At 36.3% G+C, this 23,427-nt stretch overlaps 1 protein-coding gene across 5 annotated transcripts in view; it reads right to left on the bottom strand.

The window, feature by feature from the left end:
- The window catches only part of rgs3 (regulator of G-protein signaling 3), a 168,714-nt gene that overhangs the window by 60,414 nt on the left and 84,873 nt on the right, over nucleotides 1-23,427 (bottom strand). For all 5 annotated transcript variants that reach the window (XM_015392529.1, XM_015392460.1, XM_015392468.1 and 2 more), the window contains one exon: nucleotides 9,191-9,325. In XM_015392529.1, the coding sequence (XP_015248015.1) occupies nucleotides 9,191-9,325 (135 nt within the window). The remainder of the gene's footprint in view (nucleotides 1-9,190; nucleotides 9,326-23,427) is intronic.

Raw genomic sequence — 23,427 nt, forward strand, 5'->3', positions numbered from 1 at the left:
TTCCTTCCTTCCTTCCTTCCTTCCTTCCTTCCTTCTAAACCATGCCTCCCCTCCTTCTTTCCTCTCTCCATCCCATCCCTTCCTTCCTCATAGAAATATGGTTATTATGTATGAAGCTAAGGTGATCGCTGATCCCTCCTTTTCATAGGTCACAACTGGTAGCCCTTCCTGTGACTCAGTACCCATGAAGTAGACAAGGTCACCAACCTTTGTAAGGTTGGTGACCTTGTCCTTGAATTTCTGACATCTTTGAACAAATCAAATGCCTAATTTTCATAAAAATAAAACCTGCAAGGAAAATAAACAACATTACAAATCTCAGGCATGAGCTAACAAAAAAAGATAATATTGATTCTAAAAGTTCATTTTTTATATAATCTTTTATTTTATTTTATATATATTTTGCTTCTGATGTACTTCTTTAACATTTGCTTCAAATTTTCAATTGCAGAGAACAGAATCAGTAGAAGGAGACTTAAGTAAATGTGCTTAAATAACACCATCTGGGAGCAGAACTCGCAGCAGTGTGATCCCTGTTAATGTAATTCATATTTCATATCACATTTTGGAAATAAAATATATAAGGATAAAGTAGTTTACATGTCATGGGTCTCAGTGATGCACACTATATCTAGTTGGTCTTTTCTCCACCTTTCCCAGTAATGTTTATTCATTGGTTTCCTCCCCATCGTGGAAGATATACTCTGCCTCTACAGGTTTATTGTTTTAGATACAAAAACCCATAGAAAAGCAAATACACATATTATTGATTGATTTTGATCTATCAGACATTCCAGAAATGAAACACACATCTGCCCTATTCAAATGAGAGGGCTCTAAATTTGGATGTCAAGACAACACACCCCAGAAATAGCATACAGCATGAGTGGTGTGTGTCTGAGCATGGCCGTGTGAACAGAGGTGACAAGAAAAAGGAAGACGAATAGAATTCATCCATGTCTAATTAGAGACACCAGAGGGGAAACTGTCTCAGCGCAGTGAATCAACAAGAGCCTGAGAAACGTTAATTACCCGATATGTGCTGCTTTAGATGTTTACCATAATCAAATAACATTTAGATGTTGTAAATTCAAGACAGGCAGTCGTGGTTTTGCAAAAAGGATAATAATAATAATAAACTTGAATATACTTGGATTTATCAACTTATAAAAGGCAAACTACACCAGATTCTTTATCAATTGATATTAAAAAGTACAAAATAGAGTCAAATCTGTAACTTCACCACATTCACAACTCTAGCATTTCTTTAATGTTTTCCTACTAATAAAAACTGAACTGTTTTCAAATCTAGTTCAGCAGTGATATTTATTGATGTAGTTTCTAACATCAGTCTGGCAGCAGGAAAATATCAGTCAATAAGAGTCTGCAGATGATCTTTCTAATGTCATTGTTTAGGTCTTAATGGTTGATTGATTTTGTTTCTATGACCTCGAAAACCTAGACATCCAGCCTGTTTACCAATGCTATATACATTCATCCCATTTGCTAGAAATGTAATGTAGCAAACCTAATATCTAAAAACCATTGTTTTATAACGTCGATTTTAAATAAAGCTATTGGTTCAAAAGATTCAACACAATAAAAGACACCATTGTTTTTCATACTTCCTTTTTAAATTTTAATGTATGGAATCTGAGGTAAATTTTCTAAAATGCTGTAAACGTTGAAACAGCACTAATGGCAAACAGCTTAGCATGTGATATTGTAGTCCCAGTTTTCACAAAGCTGCTCAGTTTCAAATCTTGCTCTAATTATTCCTGTGAGAGTCTAATCCCCTCATGGTTAGAATCCAAACTCAGCCCCTGTTGTAAAACATTGGACTATTTCAATAAACTGAGAAAAGCTGTCAATTCTTTCTGAAAAATGCATTCAGAACTATATCATCAGCTACAGTAGTGGGGAGGAAGTGCTTGTCCCTAGGTAGCTATCTTTTTCTGTGCATGCACACATTCAGGTGTATAAGTGTTGTGAGCTATGATTTCAGCCAGAGATTAAAGCTCACCTTAAGAGAAAAACTGTCTACAAAGTAAGAAGAAAAAAAAAATCTGCCAAAAATCACAATATATTTATATGGCAACATTGACAAAATGGCAAAATAAATCTTAAATGTAAAAAAAATATTCATACATCCCTTTCACTTACTTACATTTATATAACACTGAAACCCCCAGCCACTAGTTGGCAGCACACCACCAAAGATCCTAGTAATCATCTGCTCTGCAGCAGAGGAACAACATGAGGTTTTCCAGAACTTAAAAAAATGGCAATATATCATCATTTTTACTGTATTGCTATAGATATATAAATAAGGGTACATTTATTGTGATACATATTGAACAAATTTCGGTAGCAATTTCCTGACAATTCATATGCCTAACAAATGGTTAAAAATGCATTTGAGGTGTAACTTCCTTAGAAACATCTACCGAAATATCAGTAGGGGTTTTCTTGTATTTCTTTAAGTCCAAGGTTTTAATTTACACCCTATTTAAATCACAAAACATTTTTGCATAAAATCAAACCTGTGTTCCAGAAGAAAAACAAAAACAAAAAAACAAATAGATCCATAAAAATGAATACAAAATACAGACACAAGCATAAAAAACCCAAATTAACATTCATGTTTACTGCAAATGTGAAACATGTGTTTCTACATTCTCGTTTTCAAAAAAAGAAAAAATGTGTGGGGAGGTGAGGGGTAGCTGGTTAAAATCCTCTGTAGCATAAATAGCATTTCCTGTTTGCTGTATATGTATTCTGCTTTCTACAGATAAACAAATGAACAAATTGTCCCTGGCATGGGGTAAAGAAGGAATGTGTTAAAATAAGTGCAAGATAGATGACATCATTAATTAATGAATTCATTCATTCATTTATTTATTCATCCACAAATCAAACTAAAGAAACCAAAGAACTCACTTAAGAGTTGTTTTTTGCCCCACTTATTGTGCTGTGGTAAGATACGTTTATCAACAGTAGCACATTCCCAAAAGCTATCATCTCAGTCACTAAGCTTCATGTGTTTCTGACTGAAAGCTTACATTCCTGGCAATGTGACAAATTAGGATGGAAGGAAATATACTGTACTTCATCGTTACACTGAGCGCGTTAACAGAAAGAGAACTCGAAAAGGCCCATTTTCAGTCGTCAAAGTTTATCCCAACATAAATGCTTGAATATAACCATGTCTGCAGTAAAAGCAGATTCTCATAAATGTTAAATGAGTAGAAGACTGCCGAACTGTTCATCAGCAGCAGCAGTCATCTTTCTTCGTTTTTCATACATTTGTACTGATTGTGCTCAAGCAGAGAAATATACAAGTTCTCGGCTTGAAATAGTTTGTCCTGACTCAAATAAGGAGTATCATTATTATGAATGAAATGGTAACTGCATGAGCAGTTAAGTCCTGTGCCTCTCAAAGCAGGGAGTCGTGTTTAGATTCATATCTTGTGGGGACATTTGCCAGGAATATGCTACATTGTCAGGACTTCAGATACTTCAATGAGACAAAGGCTTTCCTCTCGGACTGGGGGTTAGGTTTAGGACCAATGTGTGAAGTCAGTGTAGGTTAGGTTTAGGGCTAAGTATATGCTGGTAATGGGTAGAGTTGGGGTAAGTAACTGAGTTAGGCCATACAAATGAATGGAAATCAATGCAAATCCCCCGCCCCCCTAAAATAGACAAACAAAATGTGTGTGTGTGTGGGAGGGGGTGTGTGAGCAGCTGCGCAAATTTATTTTTCCAGCATCTTAGTTGCTGATGACGAAAATATACTGGAAGCTTTTCAGTGGAGGAGCTCTGAGATTTCTAATGGCTTTAATGCATCTCCATCAGTCCAATGGGCTACATTTGTATGGGTTTTATTTTCATTTTATATAAACAAAAGTGAATGCCTGATTTAAAAGTATTAGATTACATCAGTTTAGATTTCTTAATATTAAAATAAGATTAGACATTTTTCATGCGTCTTATGTGAGTTTCTATACAAGCAAAGCTACATGACATATGAGATTTGGGCATAAAATACCATCACTCTGAAAAATGAGGTCACAATAGGAGGGAGATATGTCTATTAGCCTTATACGGTGGTGATATCTGGTTTAAGGATGCAGATTTTTACTAAATAGATACTGTATCAACCTATTATAATAACTGTAGAAGATTCGATCTTCACCTTAGAAATACAGATTATTCTAAATTTCCAAATTTAGGAACTTTCTCCACACAAAGACCCCTCTTGCATTTAGTTTAATAATCTACAAGATATTAGACCAAGTATTGATTTAGTTTTCATATTTGGAAACAGGGTAATGATCAGAATTGTTCCTTTTAGGTGGAAAATACTTACTGTTTGGCCATTGATGGTATAAATATAGATATAAATAAAAACATAAGATGTCGTTAGATGTGGGTGTGTGTGTGCATGGTTGACTGCTCTGTGTTGCACTGTGACAGACTGGTGACCTGGCCAGGGTGCACCCCGCCTAATGTCCATAGACTGGAGATAGAGACCGACCCCACCATGACACTGATGGAATAAATGGGAGAAGATGGATGGATAAAAAAAGATAATTTCGATAAAACAGGTTGGATGATAAAACATGCCTATTCTTCTCATTAATGAATTACAAAGTTAATTTAAAAATCCTCTAATTTCTGGATAATTTATCAATATATCATCATAATACAATTTCATACCTAAACAACACCCATCTGACTTCCACTAAATCTTGGCTCACATTTTGCTTCATATTGACTTTTTTTTTTCTTTAAGTCAGGCTATAAATATAAGAGAAACAGAGTATCTGAGATATTAAATTTGCAGTTAAGTCAATAAAACAATGTTTTTGCTATATGTAGGTCTAAGAAAAGCAACACACTAAAATACCCTTCCGTTCCAACTCTAAACACGACAAGAAGATTTCGGACCACTCCACTATAAAAAAGTGCAGAAATCCATTTTTTTCTGTAAAGACCCTTTGAAACTGTTTGGGGACTTGAAAAAGTAGGGCAGCAGCTGACATCAGCACTATGAAGAAATAAGCCTATTTGCTGAAATAAACAGGAACGAGTCAGAGTGGATTTGGATTCTATGATGTATGTTTCCTTAAGAAAGTCTTCTACTTTCCCCGCACAGTAGAAAACGACTCTTAAGAGAGGTGCATACTTCAGCTAAGTGTGAATTTGCACAGCTTTGTGTGTGAAGGGAAGAAAAAAAGGTTTGTGACACAAGGGTTATGTGACAGAGTGTAATTTTATAAAGCTGTTTTGCAGCACTTCTAGAACACCGGCAGGAAAATGCCTTTTGCATGAAATATATAGCTGATTCAGGTTAAAAAATAGGTTTTAGTTTTGACACAACGGTAACACTGAATATGTAACTTAATAACTTGATGTGATAAAGGAATAATCACTTAGTCTACTGCAGGGATAGTAAGCCTTTTAGTTTATGGCTTTGCAATCATCTGGTACCACAAAGGAACACACATTATTTCATGTTTCTATTTTGATGCATGTTAGTTTTTTTGGCCTTTTTACCTAGATTGTCTCTGCTGAAGGATGTGACCCATATGTATGCCCACATCTATCTATGGGACCGTGTCCTCATTTCCTTTGCAAAAATGAAACCACCCCAAAGGAACATGGAGGGCACACAAGGAGCTTTTTCTTTCTCATATTCTTTACTTGACAAACTGATTTGCATATAATTAAACATAGTTGAAGGTGACTAAACACAAACTATTTGCCTCTAAGGTACTCTGGAGAAAAGCAATCAAAAGTGAACTCATTTTTAAAAGTAAAGTGCTATGATTAAAACATGCATTTCATTGCCTACAGGAGGCTTTTAGATTTTCATTCACAGCGATGAGAGATTACAAGAAAAAGGTCCAAAAAGGGTAAAGAGACCATAAAAAAAAGTAAAAAAATAAAAAAATGAACCCCCTAGAAGGCTCTTAACTTAACATAACAACATTGGTCTGGTATGTTTTCATAATGTGGCTATATGAATCCAGGCGAGCTAAAAACTAGACTTTCATTTGAAGACTTAATTGAATAGGATTTGTATTCTATTTATTGGTTTATTTTAAAGTTAATTATGCTTAGAAATGTATATATATCTTTTAAACCATGTGAAGGAAGTGTGACCAAGATAAATGGTTTTCTTTTACTCTGTATGTCCCTACAGTTGTTTATAACAAAACCACATTAAGAAATCTCACCACATTTGAAGAATCTAACTCTCATTTTTCTCACTGTACACTTTCGCTTCTCACAGATGATTATGACTCCCCTGTTAGCCAATATCATGAATCCAAGCATACAGAAAAAACAAAGTTGAGTGTGAAAGCAATAATTATGCTGTTATGTATTCTTCCATTTTTACTGCAGCACTGCAGGATAAATTGCATCTGTATTTTAGAGTTAATTAAAATCATCAGAATTTCTATAGAAATACAAAAGGCTTTGTGACTCTTCCATTAGTTTTAGCTCTGCTTTGGAGATGCAAACTCCATCAGTGTTTTCATTCGCATAACAGGAAGTAAGGGTGTGTCTATGCAAAGCACCGTGGACTATTAGATGCGTGATATACTGTACCACTTTTAAATGCAGTCATGTTTATTTGAGTGTAGTCAGAAGAAATGTTGCACAAGAGAATCTAGAAAGTATCTTCCACTTGATCAATGACCAACATCAGGCACTTTATCACAACAATTTATCTGGGCCTCAAGAGCCAAACAGGCATATCTTAAAGTAGAGCCATATTTTCTTTTAAAGTGTCAAATTTGTCCAAGTCAGTTATGGTAAATAAATATAAAAACTGTCATTGATACAGCAGAAACCAAGCCTTTAAAATAACCGATGATGCCAAAGTGGCCCAACATAAAAATGAGTTTTGAGGCCTCTGGTCTAACTTGCTGGGCTGCAGCTATTGTAAAATTATATAATATATCACATTAGCCTACAGTCTGAAACACTCAACACAATCCTTGCTCTAGTGACCAACCTGTAAACACAAATATGGCACCTCCTCCCAGCTTTCTGCTTCTATCTCCACTTTAATTTTCTGTTGGACTCATCAACACTAAAAGACAGTAGATCCTAAATATTGTTTCATCTCATTTAGACTCATTTGTATCTGTTAAAGGCAACACATTTATGTTGTCTGGTAGGAGTCTGACACTCCAGGGCATTGGGTCCTGCAATACTTTTCTAATATGTTCCATCAGAAGCGTCAACACACCTAATAAAATTGTCTACAGCTCAAGTCCAGTAATCTGTTCTTTCTCTAAGCACCTCAGCATGACATGTCCCTGTGTTAAAGGGGCAAACGCAAGCACATTAATCAAAGTGACGCTTCGCTGCACTCCTAATGTGTGTTGGCCTAAAGAAAGGTTAATTGTTTAGTCAAGTGAATAAAAAACTAATCTATATTACTTATGAAATATATTAAGAGCGACACTATAATATTTGGCCTTCCTACCTAAAGAAACAGAAAACAAACTAATAAAATATCCTTTCTTCTGTAACTGTGATTCTCCAAAGAACCACTGGATCAATTTGAATAATAAAACAGGAAAAAGTTAAATATGGACGGTTTTTATAGCAAATTTAAAACATAAGGAGGTTTGACAACAGTACGGTAAAAAAAAAAAATCAAACACTTTTGATATGTGTTTTAGCATTATGTGGTTAGTGATTAAAGTGTAATGTTGAACAATGCTGCCTGTGGTTTGTTCTGTTTTGTTTTTTTTTTTAGGTTCACGTAACTAATGGAAAATATGAGGATGCACATCGAAACACTGCAACATATGCATCCAATGACATCCATTGATAATGAATATATTCCGAAACACTCAAACACATCCACTGAGAAAGAATCTGCATCAATTGGAAACATATCTAAAAAAAATATGTCTTTATAAAATAATTTAAAGTGCAGAAACTCAGATGCATGTGCAAATATATATTGAGGGAGAGCTGAATAAACACAAAAGCAAGCAAAGAAAAATGGATGAAAGATTGCCGGCTTGTCCTTCTTTTTTTTTTTTCCTCTCTTTAATACGCTGATGAAATGAAGTCCTAATGTAAAACAGGTGGGTTATTCATTACTTTTATTCACCTTTCAGCTAGCCTCAAATGAGCGGGGAGAGAATGGGATATCTACCTCGCTCATTAAATATAAAAGAGGAAGGGATTTGAAGAAAGAGAAAAGGGTTTTAGAATTAAAATGAACAAGAAATATGAATAAAGTTTGTTAAATAACATTTAATCTTGTCAGATTACATTCAAACAAATTTACATAACTCGTAAAATAAAAACTGTCTACAGAAAAATATAGAAAAAAATCACTTTGAGTATAATTCCTAAGGTAAGGCTTCAATAACTGACCGGATAGGTGGGATTCTGTCTAAGCTCTTCAAAAGTCTAAACTCACAGAGCAAATTCAAACGTGCACTCTTTGACATTTAGAACAATTTATTATATTTTAAATCAGTTCAAAGTAAAAACAGAAGTCCAAACTAATTTAAAGTCAAAATTCTTATGCAGCTCTAAGCAAAGCTGGGCTAATGCTGACTTCTCCCTGAGAAAAGCTGAAGTTTAGAAAAAAATAGACTTAATTTGAAAGAAAACATAATGTAGCTTGATTACTTTCACATGTATATTTTTGGCCAAATGCATTAATTGAAAGTATACAGTAACTGGTTGCCATTAACGTAGAACTTTGCACAATATAACAAGCTGGGTAGTTCTTTTCCTGATCTATTATCGCCTTGGAAAGAAAAAAAACATTCAACAAAGTAAACCCTGACATTTCATATGATCTTTTATTATAAACACAGCATTGAATCTATCTCAGAATAATGTGATCTTACCAGCTGACCACAATTGAAGCAGAACATTTTTCATCATTTCAGCTAAATAAAAGAAAAGTGCTAAAGAAATGTGTGCAGTGCTGTTTATAACCGGAAAAACTGCTTGCAAGTGTGTAATGTTTCAGACCGTATATGCTTGGAAGCATGTGATGTTCACAAGGCATCTGTGATAGTAGGGGCGGTAGGAGAAAATATATGCATTCCCATGTGTTCATCTATTTCCTGATTCATCTTTGGAAATTGGAAATGCTCCTGGATGTGCACACGTCTGTGCCAGTGTCAGTGCATCCTACCTGTTCAAAGTGCGGAACGGCGGGCTCCCTTCTGTGAAGCTGGAGCTGCTTGTCAATGTTGTCCTTCAGGCACTGACACACGCGGCGCTTCTGGTCCGCTGAATAGGCTTCTAGGCTGAGCAGACAGTCACACTTCTAGAGACAGATGGGGGGAGAGGGGAGGGGAGAAAGGCAGAAAGTGGGGGTTAGGAGGAGAAAAGATAGCAGGTAATTAGAGATCTCATCTTGAAGAAATAAAGACAAAGCTGGGTTTCTGTTTCTTAATGCGAAAGAAAGGCAAAGTGCTCACTTATAGTCCATTTGATGAGGAGGACACAAAATAAGTCATGTCTTTAGTTATAAGTGTAGTAAAAATTATTTTACAAGCTTGTTGAAGCTCCACATTTATTTTCATAATTTTATCTTGGCTCCACATTCAGCTGTTATCCCAACATTGTTTCTTTCTGCCTTGAACAGTCAAATGCTCACTTTAAGGAAATTTAATAATGGCTTGCTTCTGCTTCAAGCAGAATTTGATATGCTGACGGACGGACTGCGTAAGCAGACTCTGGATGGCAACCACTGAAAGTGAACAAATCGATAGATCCCTTGGAAGTACATGAGAAAGAACATCTGACAACCAATGCTAAACTAGTTAGGACTGGGCAGGGGCTGGTTTAAGGGCTTTTCACACAAGAGGACAAAAATACCTCAATATAATTATTAAAAACCTCCTCAAACTTTGACTCTCACCAGCGGGCATGAATTACAAAATGGGACCTGGAAAAAAATTGACTTTTAGTGTGGAAGTTTTTTTTTTCCCCCATTTTCTCATTACAGTGACAGTTATGTTTGTACCTCATTTTGATGGTTAATTTTGCCTCACTAAAACTACAATACTTTTACCTGATTTGGATTATATTTAATGCTGGTGAAGATTCTCTGTCATCCAGGTCATAGTCCTTGCAAAAAAGGGTTAAAAACAAACCACTGAACTTTGTTTTCCAAGTTTGAAGACATCTTCGCTTCCCATCCAGAAAGCTTTCTCAATTCAAAATCCCTGGAGTTGCGTTGAGTTCCAGGCTTTATAGAGTAGCCCAACAAAAGCCATGTTATGGCTTAGAAAACATGCAAATGAACCGAAAACAGGTCCACCCCTTTGTAATGGGGAGTTGTTGAGATCATTATTGGCCTGCAAATTAACCCGAAACTGGCCTATGCCTCTTTACTGGGGAGTTGTTAGGGTTGTTATTGGCCTGGCTTAACAGGCGCAATGTTTTGATCACCTGCATGGCAATGAGAATAGAGGTGATAGTGGGAAGGAATCAAATCTAACGCTGCACTACAGGTTTTCAAGAGCTGAAATCTGAGGTTGCTTTTTCTCTCTTAATGCAAATGGCTTCCTTTAAACCCCTTTTAAGCCACCTCTCTTCTTTGTCCAAAATGTGATTTCCAGCTATACCTTAAGGATAAAGGACACTTGTTTGAGGACCAGAATGTTCACATTTTGGCCGAGGAAGACACGTGAAAGGGGTGTGAATGATTCTGATTCTGCAGTTGGAAAGTGTGTTTTCCATAGTCAGGTTTTATTTTCTCAATATATACATTATTCTTAATCTCCTCCATGCTAACAACTACCTTCAGAAATGACCTACGGATTACAGTCCACTGTGTATAATTTAATTCCATAAACAAGCTACTTCACAATCAATCTGTGTGTGAGGTTTGGTAGTGAGAATTAGTCAATAAACAGCTTTATGAAGACCAGGGAAAACACCACAAAAATAATGGACCTGCTGTTGCTGAATAAATTCCATAGGAAGTCACATTTACGATTTGCTGCAAGCCACATGAGGAATACAGCAAACATATTGAAGAGGGTAATTCGGTCAGATAAGACAAAATTGAATTCTTTGGTCTACGCAGAGAAACCTGCGGTTGGAAAAATGCACAGGAGTGAAAATATCATCCCCACCTTGTAGGTGATAGCATCATGGTGTGGGTATGCTTCTCTTTAGCAGTGATAAGGAACCAGGTCATCGGTGGCTGCACACACAGCCTTTCAGCTTCCAGCAGCACACGCATCCTAATCATACAGCTAAAGCTACAGCATACAGGCTTTTATAACACATGTTATATTAAAATTGCCAAATCAAAATCAGGGGCTAAATACATTTGACTTTAACATAAGCTCCCTGCAAAATGTAAAAATTGTTACAAACATCCGAAAGAACATCAAACATCAAACAAAACAGTTTCGATTGATGAAAGATGTGCTTTTTCCTAACATTCCCTAACAGATTTCTTCATTCCCTTGTAATTGTTTTACAGCAGGCAATACAATGAATCCTCGTTTTGCAAACTACAGTTATATGATGCACCTGCAGATAATGTGTAAAAATATTTCTTTATAGGAGCAAGCTATTGGCTTTAAAAAGTTTGAAACAAACTGCATTGGTGCACATTCACTTCACATTAGCTCCTGTGATGTTAAATCAATGCTTGCTGATAAATCATTAAGCATTAGAGAGACCATGGTCACAATTACTCTTTCATGTTTGTTTTGCTGGTGTAATGAAAATGAAACCAATTCATCACACATTTTCTGCCCCTGCCTAAAGTACATATACATTCCCATCCACCTCAGCCAGTCTCTTTGAGGCAGAGCCAGGGAGAAACACCAGTCCTGACATTGTCGGGATGGGTCGGGCTATGAATAGAATTCTACCCATTTTGTGCAAATCTTCAGAGATTGACTTAAACTCCTTGGGGCATGTCTTGGCGCTTGCTGGCCTGGTCAATGGTGAGTCATGTAGAGAGTATATTTGCCTGTTTTTTCTGGCAATAAGGGCTTTTTCATGCCAACTCTATTCCTATTACTTGGACTGTCTTTTTCCGTGTCTCTGTCACACAGCTGTTTGGGGACTTGGCAGTTAATCTGTATCATTGTGTTAATCTGTGGGGAAAAAAGGGTTAAACCTTGCTGAATTTTGTGAGTGTATTTATCTAAAGTAGTGCATGTAGAAGACAAGAGTACAAAGGGAAAGAGAGAAATAAAACAACAAAACTTAGCTCTGATACTGTAACAAAATAATTTATTTCATCGTGCCAGGCAGTTCAATATCAGCACAAGATGATGAAATAGGTGCTTTTTCAGAGCCGGCAGAAATCAATGTGGATGTTCTTTGATATCCATCATTTGGACTGAATTGAAGTCTTTAAGGGACAACACAGCCTGTGATAGTGAAACACACTCAAACAAGCAGCCCCTGGGTTAGCTAGTTCCATGTTGCTCTTGGTGAAAATCTTAAATTTTCATTCAAGGTTGTGTTTTTGTGCTCCACTGATTTATATAGAGGTGTACACTTTGCATGTTCTGAAAGGTCATAAACAGATGGCAAAAGCTCCTCAAAAAGCTACAGGTTAGAGAGAAAAATGTTTGTACATCATGCAGGAAATAACCCTGTATCCTCTGCTTCCTGAAGAGGAGGATATTAGAATGTAATACCTCAGACCTAAAGCAGATCTTTCTTTTCATCTACATGGCTGTTTAAAAAAAAAAAAAAAACTTTGTTGTTTATTTTATTCTACCTCACAATTAAAAAACAATTTCAAAGTATTGCTCTACCCTTTTAAAATGTTCTTTGTGACATTACTTACAATTACCTTAAATATTTAATGCCATCAAAGCCCATTGTCCAAAAGTAAGGAGCTTTAGAGGTTATATAACCACAGAAATGTAAGTGTAAAAGGCGCAGACAAACACAGCATCCAAACTTTCTTTCCCTACACAGCACCAAATTTTTCTCCAGAAAATAATCTTAATATGGGTCTGTGTTTAGTAAATATGATGATTCAAAGACAAAAATCTAGAGACAGGAATCTGGGGTAGTGATGATCCCAGAGAGGCTTGCATCGCCCATCTCTCAAAGACAGAAACGTACATGTTAACAGCAGATATACTAGCAATCACTTGATGATCTAGGTGGGTTTTTTCTACCTGACATAATTAACCTTTTTCATGCAGTGTAATAGTATTTCTTTCTTTAAAAAACCTGTAAAGCACATTTCAAAACTACAGTCAGACAAGCTACAGCAAAGAATAGCCATAGAGTAGAATATTCCAGACAAGAAAAATTACTCAAACCTAAAAGAAGAGGACCAAAAAAAAAAAACTAAAGGAGTCTTTTAAAGGGAAGGAGAAACATCTTTAAATAAAAATAATAGGATAAGCTCAGCTTCTTCTTCTAAACATTTAAGATTTTAATTTTCTGGATAACAAAATCTAAATCACCATATAAAACATGGTTGAACACTAAAAAACTGCAATTCACGGAGGAGTGCTTACATTTTGAGTAAAGCTCTTCTATAATTTCAGGGCAGCTGCAGTAAGACTTTGTCAAGCAGCTCAGATCCAGAGAAACATTTACAAGGGGGGCCTTCTCAGTTGCAGTGTTGAGAAAGTACGATGGCATTAGCCGTTTCAACACTTTTAAATCAATGTGAAAACAGGTCAGAAGCCAGTGTGGGGGTTTAAAATTCAGCGTTTAGTGTTGATGTTATTTATGTACCATTAAAAGTAAGTGCAGTATTCAGAGCCTTTTCAGTTTTGGCTCCAACAAAGTGGAATAAGCTGCAGCTGGAGGTCAGGCCGTCTCCATCTCATCATGTTTTAAAATTTTATTTAAAAAACCCTTTTTCCTCTGTGGCTTTGAACTCAGAGTTGGCATCTGTGTCTTAGTCTTTTACCATTTGTATGAACAGATCCCCTTTATTAACTCATATTCTATAGTTAAATTGTATTTCTTGCCTTATATTTTGTCTCTGTGCAGCACTTTGATTTAGAAATAAAGTGGTTTGGTTTTGACAGCATTGCAACACAGATAAAAGTATTGATTTGCTTTCATACTTCATGTAAATTGTATCCAGCAATGGCTCTGCTGGACGTTTTTTCCTGTTAAAAGGGAGTTTTTCCTCTCCACCGTCGCTACAAGCATGTTTGGTGTGAGGGATTGCTGTCGAGTCAATGAGTCGATGCAATCAACTGGTTTTCCTTAGATAGAAAACTGAATCAATTTCACTGTATGATCTAGTTGAATTGTAAAGTGCTTTGAGATGATGTGTTGTCAATTGGCGTTATATAAATAAACTGAATTGAATTGAATAATTAAACCGGTAAAACAAAATATTCATATGAGTTTTGCATAAACTTCACCTTTTTTGTTCTTCTGCTTTTTACATGGCTATCATGTCTGAGTGAGAGATATAAGATTATAACATATAAAAATAGGAGTTTTCTTCAAAATACTTTGAAGAACATACAGTGACATCATACTGTAAATTGTAAAGAAAAGCATTCCACTTTTATAATGTAATTATCATGGTCCTTTCTTTAACTTCGGCTTTTTGTTAATGTTTTTATTCATATTTTAGTTTACATTCATTATTTTGGAAAAATTTAACAGTTGTATATTTCAGTTGATAGTCCTTCCTGCCTTGTCTCAGTTTAATACAAATATTACATCCATTCCAATTTTCACAGAATTTGAGCCAGGGGAAACTCAAACAAATACACTTGAGGAGTTCCAGATAAAGCACATTTACACAGAAAGAAGGATTTTAATCTTAAATGCAACTTTTTTTGTAAAGTTGTATTTTTATTACTGCTCTGAGGGAGTTGCATGCTTAACAGACTATAAACTCCAGTTAAAGATTTTTAAATTAATTAATGAATTGATAATCACTTCAATAGCAATTAATCACAGTAAATCTGACTATGTCATAAAAGCGGGACAGATGGACCCAGTATTCAAGGTGAGACAGCCAGTAGGAAAGTTCAAAACATTTATTAAAACAAACACATTGACAGAACTGAAGCAGACTGCTGAGGATCTGCAGGCCTGTAGCGACTGCAGGAGGGGGGCGGGGCTCTGCCCAATCACTGACACTCTGGTTTAGGGAGAAACACAGGTAAGTGACCACGATCATCTGAACAGAAGATGATTATTAGAGTGAGTCACCTGGTTTAACAGTTCAGTCCATCCTCTCTATCATAGGCAGGATAAGCCAATGCACTGCCAACGAGAGGCGGCTGACTGCCCCTTGATGGGTCCTTCTTTGGCCAGATCATTGTTTGTTCGCTATCGGTTTGTTCCGCGTTTGATTCATGTTAGTATCCTGTCTGTCAGTTTTGTTAGTTTTAGGTTTATTTCCAAGGATCATGTTCAAATGAAGAGTTTATTTTTGAGCCCATGTCTTCAGGCTAGTTTTATCCCTAACCAATGATGAGAGCGTTTCAGCATTTCCTGAGTGTATCTGTTTTCCTGATTCCATTCCCTTTCGCCCACTGGCCCTGTCTGGCCTGCTCGCCTGGAACTCTGTTAGACTCCTGCTGGATTTTGCCTCCCAGGTGCGTTTCTGTTTGATTTGGATGCTTGACGCACAAGACTCCGAACCTGCCTTCATGTGCTGATGGAATCCTGGAACCCGGATCTGTCTGTTCCTGAGTGGTTCGGAACCCCTGACCAGGCTGCAGACTCCTGGATTCCAGTACTACTCCGGTCTGATCTGAATCCCTGTCCTGGACCAGAGTCCAGCCTGCTCACTGGGTTTGCTGCATCGGGAACGCTCTGGATGGCTCAGGGCCACCTCTCGTTGGCAGTGCATCAGCTTATACTGCCTATGACTGAGAGGATAAACTGAACTGTAAATCCAGGTAAGTGACTCACTCTAATAATCATCTTCTGTTCAGATGATTGTGGTCACTTACCTGTGTTTCTCCCTAGACCAGAGTGTCACTGATTTGGCGATGCCCCGCCCCCTCAGCACACTGCTGAGTTCCGCAGATCCTCAGCAGTCTGCTTCAGTTCTATCAATGTATTTGTTTTAATAAACATTTTGAACTTTCCTACTGGCTGTCTCACCTTTAATACTGAGTCCATCTGTCCTGCTTTTGTGACAGACTGATTGTTTTAGCTGTTATCTGTTGTGGTTTGGAGCTCACTTAAAAACAGTGTCTGATTTAAATCAGTGTCTGATTTAATAAATATGCTTCTTGAAAACACTATGGATGAAGAATGCTTTGTCACTGGAGATCATGGTTGTCTTTAGGGCTGAAACAATTAATCAGATTAATCGTGATAAATAGATTTTTAGAATAATCGTCAACAAATTTAATAATCGATTAAATATTAACTGGATTATAGAGACTGTAAAACATGCCTTCAGCTGACAAAACTACTCAGAGTGAAAATTACATCAAAATTGTAAAAAAAAATACACATTTTGCATTTAAGTCAATATGCTCTGTTCACAACTCTTCAAGTGAAAATGTCTTAGTTTAACCTGATTTAATTTCGTAAAAAAGAAAAAGAGAAAAAAAAGGACCTTTTGGCTATCAGATCATGAATTTAATAATCGAAAAAATAATCGACAGTTTAATCAATTTGCAAAATAACTATTAGTAGCAGCCATAGTTATGTTATCCAGGGAGAGGATTAAAAACCTTTGGCAATATGTTGAATATTGATGTCAAAGGTATAGGGAGGATTATGCTGATGTATTTTCTTGGCATTAAAACAGGACCCAGATGATTACTCAGCCTGCAGCTGTGGAAACACAATGCTACCCTTTTATAGGACAATCAGTAATTTGTCACTTTCAGTAGTTGAGGCAGGTCACAAATGAGTCCTTTATTAATTGAATAATAGAGTGAGAGTCTTATTAAGAAAATGATCACCTAAAAAGGCACATTAGCTAAAATAGCCCATACACCCCCTGTTCTGTCTCCTCCATTAGTTCACCCCTGTTTATAAATCCATGAGATCCACATAAGACCTAATGAAACCAAATTCAATGAATGGCCACTGGCCTGCCAAGGAGTGGCTAAAAATACAGACCACATTTCCCCGTAATCAGATTGATTAAAGTTCTCTTTGGTTGAAGCCCTCCCCCTGAGCCATCTGGCAGATGAGTTTTCAGCATGTTCGCTGTCAGTACAGCTTCCCTAAACTGCCCAAGCAGACGTTTGCATGGCTTCAGTGGGATCTTTTTTCTTTTTCTTTTTTTTTAAACACCTTGCGATAATGAGCCAGTTAAGGTGTTCCACTACCAACGCGGCTGTGATCATATGTTTGTTATCAGAGATTCAAGCACAGTTCGACAAATCTGGAAGCCAGCCAAATGCTTTGCATTTCACAAAGATAACAACACTGACAGCATTCTTGTGCCACAAACTGATAAAGGAATATCTTTCCTTTTCTATTCAGCCTCAATGCTTCATTTTGTTGCAATCAACAAGAATAATTAATCTTATTGGATGATCTGAAACCCCAGAAAAAGAAAAAACATTAACCAATTCCCAAAACTCTGATGTCAATTAGGCTACAATTAAATATAAAGGAAAAGTTCTTTTTGCACATTTTTTCATGACATATTACTGGGTGTCTAAATGCCTATTTTTTGATCCCACTCTAGGCTTTTTCTAACACTTTATAAATCATTGCATTGTGTCAGTGTAATTGTAAAATGACAATATCTTTAACATTTAGACAAACTGCTTATTATCCAGTTGTGTGCTGGAGCATGCGTTAAATAAAGAAGATTACCATAAAAGCAGATGCCGTTTTTTAATACCAGAAAAAAATGATCTGAAATAATTTTGCCCACCACAAATGATCATGACAACATAATTAGTAAAAACATTTTAATAAGATAACAGCAGCCTCTATTGAAAAAATAAAATGGCCCTGTCTGAGCACACAATGTATGACAGTGGAGGGATGGTGGAGGGAGAAATGCAGTCGTGAATTCAGGGTTTTTGTTGTGTACGTCATTAGAACTAGATCCTTAAATAGCTTCCAGGAAAACACAGCATGCTATAATGTACCTTCTTTTTTAATTAACAGCTTCGACAGAGCCTGGTTTCTGAAATTATAAAGAGAAATCACAGCCACCATCACTTCAAGCAGCATCATATTCTGGCACTCATAGTATTTTAATTGGTACCAAGCATTGCATCATGACTCATACATAAAGCAGTGAGATAGAGGAAAAAATGTTCCTAACTTTTTTTTTTTTTTCAATTCATCCATTTAAATGTCTGCTCTAATCCTCTCACTAAAATAGGCGTTTCCTTCTAAATCAATAAGGCATTGTGATGGCTGCACTTAATGAGTTTATAGCAGCTACATGTGACAAGAGCTAATGATGCTGAGGCTGATGCCGGCTAAATGTTGTGACATAATATTCCTTCTAATGTCAGTGACACTGCTTCGACCTTATATCCTTTGCATTATTTCCCTCCATGATGTTAATAAACTGCCACTCCCTGTACAGCCACATGATGATCTGCTAACATGAGAATTTTGAATATTTTTCCAGAATAAATAGTAAAAAAAACTAAACATTTCCTATATTTAATACAGGATTATTAACACAGATTTTTCCAGTGTGGAGATTTTCCAAGTTATACATACTGTGCTAAATTTGTATATTTTAAACACTTTTCTATATGGCTATATGACTCCAATAAACAATGTATTTTATTAGGATGTTATGAGACAGACCAACTATGTAATTCATTGTGGAATATGAAATGGAAATATATTTTTACCCAAAAATCTGCAAAGTGGGATTTGCAAAATCTGTTTTGGCAATGTTACTCTGATAATCCTAAGTAATCCTGAAAAATTATCTAATTAGCTAAATTAATTTAATCTGTGTACAAATTAATTCCCAATGGAAAGAGAGCTGTTCTGCAAAAGACTCTAGAGTTGTGTTAGAGAACATTGGAAAAGGAAAATAATGAAATACAAGAAATACCACAATATACAAGAAATAGAACACAGGTATTCAGAAATGCTGCAGAGAAGTTTAAAAACTTAAGGTCAAAACCAATATCCCAGGCTTTCAGCATCTCAAACGGCAATATTCTTTGCATATCTGTGGACAAACATGTAGTGGTCAAATACGAACAATAGGAAACTTTTTGTTCGTGCTGCAAAAAGCTATTACTGGACAAAAACTAAAACTGCAGAAAGTCAAGCATGTCACCCATGGTTTAAAACATGATGAGGGAAAGCATCATGCAGTGAGGATGCTTTTCTTTAGTAGAGACAGGGAAGCAAAAAAACAGAGTTTTCCATCCAGCAGGAACATTATCAATACAATTACATTATATCTATTAAGTTAGAAAGAAAATATTAGAGCATTGATCTGTTAGAAATAACCAGTATTAAAATGGCCCAGTCAAATTCCTGACCTAATTCTATCTGGATATTAGTGGCAAGTCATAAACAAAAGAGCAGAGTTCAGAGGTCAATAAGGTATTGACTCAACGGGTCCATACGAATGCACACCATAATGTTTAAATATTTCTTTATGTTTCATATATAGGTAAATTATACATCAAATGTGTTTCCTAATAGCCTGCCTTAAGGCTAATAAAATCCAAGTACTGGTCTTTAATTTAGTATCAGCTTCAAATGAAACAATTAATGGCCCAAAGTCTGACACGCTAGCGAGCACATGCTTAATATTCCACACAGAAAGCAATTTCCTTTCCCACACTGCTTGGTCTATTTCTAGCCTGTTTGCCTGGTGTGAGCTCCATAACTGACATGAATGGAGCATGTAAACTGGAGTTCTTGGCATGTGGCCCTTCCTATGGCCACCAGGGAGGATGATAAGCACATGATAGGGTCTACAGGATATTTTCTAAATCTTAGTGCTGTTACTCAATTTTTATTCTCAGTTTTCTCAGGCACCTTTTTGTTAAATTGCCATCGTCACTAAGAAACTGTTTATTGATATTTTTTTATTTATTTTTTTTTTTTTGCTTTTCGATAAATTGAAATCATGTCTGTTGTTATTGCACAATGAAAAATACAGGTGACATTTCAAGCTATGTTTAGGCCTTTGAATTATGTGAATACTAACTCTGGTAACCTGGTTATTGGGTCAACAAAAAAATTAGTAATATTGCGGATATTTACATATTTCATAGTATGAGGATCATTAGACAGAAATTTACCTTTCAAAAATAACTTTTATGCAAGCATAGAACTTATCATTGAGTCTATATTTATATTTAAAAACATACTGCCATGATATAATTTTCTGATTTTAATGTGTTTATTGGCTGTAGAGATAAAGGCGTGAAAATATCAGTCTGTGTGCAATTATGGTATAAAATGGATTTTACTTATTCAACAGAATTATTTAGATAATTAAACATTTAAATATATTTTTTTAATTGTTGAATATGACACACATATTGTCACTAAATATATATGGCAAATAGATCAATAAATGCAAGATCATTGGAATTTTTTCCCTGCTGTTTAGAAATACTTTAGATGCTGAGCAGCACTCATCCTGATCCTGGGAGATAAACCACTCAGTGCGGTTTACGAGGATACTTTCCCTTCATCATAGATCTTAAAGCAATCATTTTACTAAGATGGAGGCCTTTAAGTGATTAGATTTAGATATATAGCTTCACACTGCTGCCGATCTATGCTAGGATATTAACAACAAAAGCCTTCTTTAAGTTGTGGGTAAGACTGAGGGAGGAAGGTGCATGGTTCAATTGTACCCATAAGGGGCCAGGCCTGCCCTGATCCTGTTATAAATGGCTACTATAAAATAGACATTTTGCTGACAAAAGCCCCTGGGAAGCTATTATTCACCATGAGCTTTGTGACTACATGTGACAGCTTGTATCTCATGCAGTCCATGATTCAGCTGAAAGTGAAGTCAAATCCATATGAAGGTACATTTGCATGGAATAATTTAAATAATTGTTTTAAGTGTGGAAAAACAGACAACAGCAGATAACTAAAGCATATTTACTCCAGGAAATAACCAGTCTTAAAAAAAAAAAAAAAAAAAAAAAACCTGTAACAGTATGTAAGACTTATTTTGGCCATTTGCTAATACAGTTTAAAATGATAAAAGTAACTTGAAAATATTTTAAAAGGTGCAATAGATAAAATTCGATAAGAAATATACAAAAAAAGCATTTTTTTCCTGTGAAATAATGAGTGCATACTACAGTGTTTTGAATGAACCAGATGAAGAGGTACCCTTCGTTTTACTGCATCACACTGTGATTTCACCTATTTTTGCACAGCAATTCTTATCTCATCTCCACTCAATCATCATATCTCTACAGCACAACAAGTGGACAGGAGATGATTAGTATACTGTGTCTCAACCAATAATGTCTCCTTACCAAACATGAGTTATATGACAGGTTCAGGACAAAGAGTTTATAGCCGACCATGATTAGGGGAGCTCACATTGATACCAATGTGAGTAAGTGGAGATTATTTATATAACTGTTGCTATTCATCAGGGATGGGTTACGGCACGTTCGTACTAATGGAGACTTGTTTGGTATTATAGAAGACTACACAATTAATGGAATTTACAGTTCATGAATGACTAGACAAAACACAGACTCATGAATCACACTGTGAATTTCGTAAAATCATCACATCAATAAGGTTAAAGCTGTTAAAAACTTAAAAAGCTTACAGAAACTTCTGCATATACAACCTCTAAAAAAAGCTTCACTATGACAGTTTTTACCAAATGATTTTTTTTTTCCGTTTAAATAAAGAGTGATTTAAAAAAAAAAAGTCAAACTCTATTATTTTTTTTTATTTTGATTAAATTTGTGACATACCATTAAGGTAAAGAGCAGCCAGATGATCTGCCTTAACGCCATTTTAACTGTATTCTGAGACTTACATCTCCACTGTCAGAGAGCAGGTGCCGCTGCAGTGAGCTTGCTTCCCTGACGAACCGTCTCTTAGGCCCAACCCGGTCAGCCAAGTTTCCCATGATCACTCTGTGATGACCCAGATGGACTTTAAGTCAATAGTCTCCTACGCTGTCTCCTTACTCTATACGTTTTTCCGTTTACCTTAACAATACTCTCTTTCACTCTCCCTGCGTCACTGACACACTTATAGACACCCAACAGACACTGGACTTTCCAGCTACATAATTGCACCTCCCGCCCCTCAAATATGTGCTCTCTCTAACACACACACCCACACACACACACACACACACACACACACACACACAAATTCAGAGTTCTCCTTTCACGTAAATCTGGGTTAGATCAGTGCCATTCTGAGCAAGTGCTAAAATAGGATGACCTCCAGCTATGGAGAAGGACAGGAGTAGACAAAAGGGAGCAAAGTCAACTCCGATGCTGTCAGAGAAAGATCTGATGAGGAGAGGGCTGACGCAGTTTATTACTTAAGGACAAGTTATTTCTTATTTGTAAAGAAAACTGATGTGGTTCAAGAAAACATGGAGAAAAATCTGCATAAAAATTGCAATCCTGTTCCTAGGCCTGTCAATGGTTGCTTCATCGTTCATGAACTGTGAGCATACCTTTACTACACGTTCTTTACCACATGCTTCCGAATGCTTCTCCACTCCACAGCTTCTACTAGAGGATTTTGGGCCAAAGTTTAACAGACTTGTTTTTGTAATCTCTTTAAAAAGTGTTTTAAGCAGTGTATGCATATATGGACCAATATCCTCACTATTTCTGCAGGTGTATTGGAAGGTTTAATGACTGGCTGCTTAATAAGAGCAAACTGCTATGTAAAGTAAATGCACTGAAGTTGGATCTCAAAGTTTGTAAGCATCAGAGATACTTTTTATTGGGACTGCTGCTGGATTTATATTCAACAAAAACAACAGATGTAAATGTGATTTACAAAAAAGACATGTCTGCTTTAAATAAACATCTTCAAACTTTAGCCGGGCGTACACTTTGCATTTTTTTTCAGTCGTTGCATGCAGCTACTGCTGACACTGTACGACTAATCGCAGGGTTTAGTCGTACAGTGTGAGTTCACAACTCACGATTTATGTTTGGCCCGATGCTCTCATGCGATCTACCTGCTCACATTGTACAACTAAAAACCACGTCGGACTCAGCTCCGCAGTGAGATGGAGCTGCTCTGACTCGTCTATCCGGAAGCCAAACAAATAGATGGGGAATATTAAGCTCTCTATATTGAAATGCGCTGAAAGCCCTGAAAAGAAAAACCAACGACATATATGGAAAAAAACATGGCTGAGCAAACGTAGCTACTACGGTGTAGGGCTGGGCGATAATTCAATAACGATATATATCGATCGATAGACGTGTGGCGCAATAGAAAAAAAGAGAGTCGATAAAAGTTCGATAAAGCAACGCAGTTTTCCTTCCTTCTCATTGTAGCCTA

This window comes from Cyprinodon variegatus, unplaced genomic scaffold (genome assembly GCF_000732505.1).
Source record: "Cyprinodon variegatus isolate N-32 unplaced genomic scaffold, C_variegatus-1.0 Scaffold23, whole genome shotgun sequence".
Taxonomy (NCBI): domain Eukaryota; kingdom Metazoa; phylum Chordata; class Actinopteri; order Cyprinodontiformes; family Cyprinodontidae; genus Cyprinodon; species Cyprinodon variegatus.